Source organism: Nannospalax galili, unplaced genomic scaffold, assembly GCF_000622305.1.
Source record: "Nannospalax galili isolate Female #2095 unplaced genomic scaffold, S.galili_v1.0 scaffold578, whole genome shotgun sequence".
Lineage (NCBI taxonomy): Eukaryota > Metazoa > Chordata > Mammalia > Rodentia > Spalacidae > Nannospalax > Nannospalax galili.
In genome coordinates this window covers 389453-396585 of record NW_008342282.1, presented here as the reverse complement: position 1 = coordinate 396585, position 7133 = coordinate 389453, and the positions used below count along the sequence as shown (strand labels likewise).

At 39.8% G+C, this 7133-nt stretch overlaps 1 protein-coding gene across 1 annotated transcript in view; it reads right to left on the bottom strand.

Moving 5' to 3' along the window:
- Fbxl17 (F-box and leucine rich repeat protein 17) overlaps nucleotides 1-7133 on the bottom strand; it is a 479631-nt gene that overhangs the window by 471658 nt on the left and 840 nt on the right. The window contains 1 exon segment of the mRNA XM_029565884.1: nucleotides 6875-7133. This exon segment is cut by the window's right edge and continues 21 nt beyond it. Within this exon segment, the coding sequence (XP_029421744.1) occupies nucleotides 6875-7133 (259 nt within the window).

The following is a 7133-nucleotide window of genomic DNA, read 5'->3' as shown; positions in this document are numbered from 1 at the left end:
ATGCCATAGACAAACGAGATTTATCCTAAGAATGTTAAGGGTAAGCCAACATGTGAAAAAATACACATAATACACATCAATAAAATCAAAATGAAAACTAACCAAAACCTGATCAGCTAAACTGTACCAAAAAGGCATTTACCAAAATGACACAATTTCTTGATTAAAACATTCCAAAAATCTAGAAATAAAAGAGCATTTTTTCAGCCTGTCAATTAAAGATTGGAAGATTTTCTCCAAGATCAGACTGAGACAAGGATGCATGTTACCACCCATGCAACATTCTACTGGAGCTTCTGACCAGGCCAAATTAAGGAAAAGAAATAAAAGGTGTCTGTTCTGGAAAGAATTAAAACATTCTACTTGGGCTGGAGCAATGGCTCAGCATGAAAAGCGTTTAACAAAAGTTCATAACCATCTTTAACACCAGCTCCAGGCGCTCCAGAATATCTGATGCCCTCTCCTGACCTTGATGAGCAACTGCACACATGTCGCACACACAACATAGACACAGATATACATCCACATAAATGAGAAAGTTTTCTACTCACAGATTCATGATGTTGTATACAATAAACCATTGAGAAGATTAAACACAAAAATAATTTTGAGGCTAACAAGCAAATGTGATTTTTTAATTATTTTTATATGTATGAGTGTTTTGCCTGCATGTATGTGAGTGCACCCATGTCATGCAATGTCCTGTGGAGGTCAGAAAAGGGTGTCAGATCCCCTGGAACTGGAGTTACAGACAGTTGTTAAATGTTATGTGGGTGCTGAGAACCGAACCTGGGTCCTCCACAGAAGCAGCCAGTGCTCTTAACCACTGAGCCATCTCTCCAGCCCCACAAGCAAAGGTTTTTACTAGCAATGAGTAAGCTAAAGATAAAATTAAGAAACCATTTCTAATCACAACAGCATCGAAAAGAACTTTTTTTATAACTTGTACTTCCTTATTGAGATTTTCCACTAGTTGGGTCAACCAATATAGGTGGTGCCTATATTCTCCTACAATTATTTCAATAGTTCCTTTCTTTTTTATATTTACAATATTCCTTTTGAAGTCTTTGTACCCACTTAGAGTCAGCTTCCATTAACTGTTTTCTTTTCCCTCAGTATGTATGACTTCTTTTATACCCTCTACAAACTTCTAAAATTGTTTCAAACTAAACATTTCAGGTGACACTGTAACAATGAGAAAACTCAATTTCTCTGAGCCTTTTACTTTTAACTTGTCTAGTCTGTAACTGGAAATTCTGCTTTCTACAGTACAAGTATCTGTGCTAGGCTGTGCTTCTTCTCATTTGTATGTTTTAGCTTGGCTTCCTGGGGAAGTCATTGTGTTTAAATAACTCAGTTTCAGGTTGTTATTTGGCAAAAGTTTGTTCAAATACCTCCAGCCTGCTCATCAATCTGAGTATGGGTTAGAAAGGGAATATTCAAAGCTTAGCCAGAACAAATACCTCCAGCCTGCTCATCAATCTGAGTATGGGTTAGAAAGGGAATATTCAAAGCTTAGCCAGGTTGTCTTTTGTTGTGTTCTTGGGACAGGGTCTTGATCATGTTAAGCCTCCAGTGTGTCATCCCCCTGCCTTTGCCTTCCAACTGCTGGAATGACAGATGTTCCACCACATAAGGCAAGGCTTACCAATTCCTACATCTACTTTGACTACTGCTCCCTGCCAGTCCCTCATATGTACACAGTTTTATAATAATCCAGGATGTGTGGAGAGATGATCCTCAATGGTTAATTTTCAGGATCTACTTGTTCTTTATGGCTAGTCTCCCACTCATTCCAACTGGCACCACAACCTCGGGCTAGGACCTGTGAGGGTTTTCTTGTTTTCTCTCCTATCACGTTCTATTTATTGTGCCTAGCTGAGTTAGACTTCTTGCAGCAGTGCTGATTTTCCAGTTTCTGTGAAGGGTGCTAGGGAAGATCATAGTAAGGTGCTACATAAGAATGCTGTAGAATTCCATTATTCCTCCTGAGGCTCACTATCAGACTCTGCTAATAATAAATGCTTCCCAATATTTAATTCTAGAGCCCCAAAAACTGGGGGTTTTTTTCCTCTAGAAAGGATTCACTAAACTCTTCATGCAGCAAAGGTTTCTCTAGCTCAAGTCTTATGGATATTTCTTTTCTATGCTCATCCCTCTCATTTTACAGATGAGAAAATAAAAGATTTTGGGAGACTAAGTTGTTAATGTAACTTTAAATGACTATTTGCTTGTTTGTTTACACTTCATCTGTGTATGTGTGTGTACTTATGAGTGGAGGTTAGAGGACAACCTACCATGTGGGTCCAGGGCTTAGCGATAAGCCCCTGTCCTGGCTGAGCCATCTCACTGGCCTGGACTCATGGTTTTAAAGAGCCAGTTTGTTCCTTTACATGCTCACTGGAACTGAGCAGCACCTCATTGGAAGCAAGTCTGCCTTTGGCTAGTATTTCTTCAGTTTTTTCTCTTGTAAAAGTAGAATGATTGTTATAATCCACATATCACTGACTAAAACAAGATGGCTCTAGATTAGTTTCACTTATCTGCATGAAAAAGAATTTAACAGGGGGGTGATAAGCATAAAAGAAGATTATCTGGGCAAATTTAAGCAACTTCTTTAGAATCTATTATGCTAATGTGAGGTATTTCCATATTCTCTTTCACTTCCTCGCTCTGTCATTTATACTACCTGAAACTCCAAGTTGACAAAGACTCAAGGTTTACCACCCCCCACCCCCTCCAACAATTTTTATTACAAGAGACCACAACTGACAGATTCTTAACTGACAAATAAACAAACCTCACTTTTTGGCAGTCTAATTAATTTAACCAAGACCACTTAGCACCCTTCGGCAAGGAAATACGGTAAACCAGACTGCCTAAAAAAACCTTCCATTTCAACAGCCAACTAAAGCTTCCCTAAGATTTTTCACCAGAACATACTTTTAATAAAACTCTTCCTTGAGCACTAAAGCAACCTGCTGGCAACAGATCAAAACAAAGACTGAATATCTACAGGGACATCAGAGTGAACTACTGTGGAGATAGATGATCTTCTAATGATGATGATCGATTTACATTCTCCCACCCCAATGCATTTTAGAAAGGAACAGTTTTGCTGACCAAGAACAAGAAAATAAATGAAACATAAAGCACACAACACGTCTCAGATTTCAATGTACCTTTCAAGATACTAATGCAAATGGAAAAAACATAAGGAAAATTCCTGATTAGTGACTTCATTATTTAAAAATCTATTCATGATTTCAGTAGGTATAATATCTTAAAGTTGTAAAGGCAATAAGTAGCAAAATCAGAGAGGCTAGTTTGACCCACAGCAATCCAATATCCAAAGACCTCATGTAACAAGTACAAAGTACTCTAAGAAAAAATGCTACTCCTAGAACTGACCTTTGAAGAGTCAATTCTACTTCTCAAATTTCTTATAAAGTCCACAACTCAACCCTACAGACTAATTACAAAATCAGCTTCTGACTCAATGGTTTAGGTGTTGTCTGGAGCAAGCCCTCCACAATCCCAGAATCCCTTTCTAAATTCCCTGAGAGAGCATTCAGGCCTCTTAGTATGATGAAGAGATCCAGCCCAGGGTCTGACATTCACTAAAATGTCTCAGAGTAAGACATTTTTTCTCTATGCCTGGAGGTGAGAGCTTGACTAAATGATCTCAGCAATTCTCTTCCTGTTCTTAAGTTACATGACTATGATTTCCAGTAATGCTTACAATTTCAAGAAAGAACTCATTTTTTTTTAGAGAGCACTAATTGTTACCAAAGACCTCTAAAATGTCAAGTACATACTCTTTAACTTTGCGATTTCACTTGATAGCATCCTAGAAATTATGACCATGTGCACAGGTAACACCAATAAGATTGTTCTGGTCACGAAAGTAAAATTTTAAACATCTCTTAACAGAAAAATGCAATCTAATACCATGGGCTACTTAGCAGCAATTAAAAATGAAGAAAACCAAATGCTAACAAGGAAAAAGCTCCAAACCACAAAAATTATAGTACATGGTCATTTTAATGCCATTTTGGGGGGCGGGGGAACACATGTATGCATGCATGGCTCTTTCTGCATGATGGAAATGACCTATATCTGCAGTGTGCTACAGTCTGCTAATGACATGTGACTATGATTTCTGAAATCTGGTTCTCATAGTTGAGAAACTGAATTTTAAGTCCTACTTAATTTGAACTCGTATAAACATATAGCCAGTGGCTAAAGTACTGGATGGTGCAGATCCAGGAAAACCATTTCAATGTTAACAGCAGTTAATCTACCTCTGGGAAATCACTGGCAGGGTAGGGCTGAAGAGAAGCAAACTCTGCCTTTGCCAGCAACTTGAATGTTTTAAAGGAAGGAATAATTATCACTTGTAGTAAGTAAATAAAACAGAAGCAACTTCATTGATACTGAACACAAATCACCCTTGAAGCATCAGAGTTTAGTGTCTTCCCAACACCTGTAAATAATTAGGCAGGTACATTAGCTTTCCCCCAAAACAGTCTTTAAATCACATTTCCTAAGATTTCTTTCCTAAACTCTTCCTCTATCCTCCCATTTTTTTAAAATAATTATAGTAATCTACTAAAACAAAAATACAATTCCTAACCTATTATGGGAGAGGTTCTAATTTCTAAGAATATTTTCAATGTGGGCAATGGATCTGTGCCTATTACAATAACCTTTCTAATAATAAGGAATGTCATAGCTTCCTTAGTCTTCTCTAAGCCAAACACCTCTTGTTCTAAAGGCTGAGTCAGAACTCTTTCAGCATCCCACAGCTCTACTGTGATTCAAACAGTACCCCCAGTCAAACATAACTTCTCAGCATGGCCTACTCACCCACAGCCCAGCCAGACTCTGACCATTCATTCATTCATTCATTCATTCATTTACTGAGTACTACTCTGAACTTAGGGGAAACAGACCAATGAGCTCTTTGCGCACGGAACCTGTCTCATGAGTTCTACTTGGGTTCGCAGACACTGAAAATCTTTCAGTTTATCCCAGTTCACCTCACTTCACTTGGAATACCACTAGGACATGAGACTCAAACTGTGACTCTTTATTCAAGCTTTTAATACAAGGAATAAGAATCTACACATTATGTCCAAGTACTCCAACACAAGTCCCAAATATCTCTTAGACCAGGTTTCCAACAATTCGTGGCAAAAATGTAAAGCAAAGAACAATGTAGTAGATAAATTTATCCAACAGAATTTCCCTTTATTGTGAGAGTCCTTTCTCTTTTAAAATTTAAAATGTTCCTAACTAGCATGGTGGTATGCACCTGTAATTCCAGCACTCAGGATACTGAAGCAAGAAGACCCAGAGTTTGAGGTCAGCCTGGGCTACATAGTGAGACCCCCCAGAAAGGATAAATATGTCCTTTACTTCATGAAAAAAGGATTTAGGTAGAAAGAGGAAGTTATCTAGTTTTTGTTTCTACAGTCTTACTTGCCAAAGAATAAGATTGCAATAAAACTTCTATACCAAATAGTTGTTGATATTTTATTTATCCATGCCATCCAGTGACTTGAAAGACTTGAGAATGTTTCCTCTGCTCTAAAATGCTCCCCTGCACACACAGAGTAAGCAATTGCTCCTCCAAAAATACACCTCTGTAATAGTTAAATCAATACATTTTGACACAAGGAAATGTAAAACTTTCCGTTCACAAGAACATCGATGTCACAGTAAAACAGATCCAAACACAGAATTATAAATATGCAAAAAGTCTAATCAAACAAGGTATACTGATATACAGTAACAATTGTAATTCATGAGTTACTTTAGTAACAGTAAAAGCCAAATTTTCAGGAAGGTCATTTCTAGCTAGTCTTATTTAAACATCATCCACACTGAAAAACCAAGTTTGCATTTATTAAACTCCAGAATGAGAGGTACGGGAACAAAGTGAGGAGATAAGGAAAAACAAGACGTTAATAGCACAAACTATCACAAAGTTTGCCACTAGGACTGGCAAAGTGGGGAAATTTTACTTAGTAACTGTAAGTGCCACAAAGTTCCCACTGGGCACTTCAACTCTGCATGTTTTCACATAAAGGTAAAGATATAGGACAGAAAAACGACACGGCATAAACAACGGGGTTTTGTTTTGTTTTTTCAAGTCAACCTGGCCTAAATTCCCTATTTCAAGACCAAAATTTGCCCTTTAGATTATGGGTGTGACCTTGAACTTAAGTCACTCAACCACTTCAAGCCCAACTAGACTGTTAGCCTCAGAAGAGGAACGACTTCAGTCTGGCTTAATATAAGTGCAAGCTTTCCAAACCCAAACTGTGAAATGTCAGTTTCCTTTTAGATACAATAATTATTGACAGTCTTTACATCACAGCATGAATTGGAGCAATACATGAGGTAATGTATATAAAGCTTTGGTACAGTGGCTGATCGTGGGACATGCCTAATGAAAACTACTGACACTAAGTGGCAGCTATCCAACCTTAAAACACTGTCTGCAAACTTTCAAATGGCAGTATGCAAAGTCTTTACCCACTAGATATATAGAAATTGCTCCAGTATGTATATATCTATCCCACAGACTAAATAGTTTCTATATCAAGGGCTGGCAATGTAATCAATGAGCCCTGAATAGTGGGTAACAGACCTAAGCTACTACAAGGCATTCAGTAGACTCCAAGTTTTTCTACGTCAAAAGCAGACCACAGAGAGAGAGGCCTTACTGGCTTCCTAGTCTCCCCTTCGGCCGTCCCCCGGCTGCCAGGGAACCCCCCTCTTCCGCGCACAGTGGGAGGAGAGAGAAAGCCTCGGAGGCGGGGGCCGGGGTCAAGCGAGCATCCCTGCGCCTCTCGCCCAGACCCACCTTAAGCAGGATGGACGGCGGCAGCTGGTTGATGTCTGGGGTTTCGGGGGACGGCTCCCTGGGGCAGTCGCAGGGGTTTTCGGGGGGCTCCTGACAGTCCACGTCGCCTCTTTCTGGCTGCTGCTGGGCGGACGAGGGGGCGGTGCCCCCGGCTCGGACAGACTCGCCGGTGGCCTCCACGGGGGCACACTCGGAGACGGGGGAGGCGGGCGCAGGGCAGAGAGGCGGCGGGGGCTGCTCCGGGGCCTGGCAGCAGCCG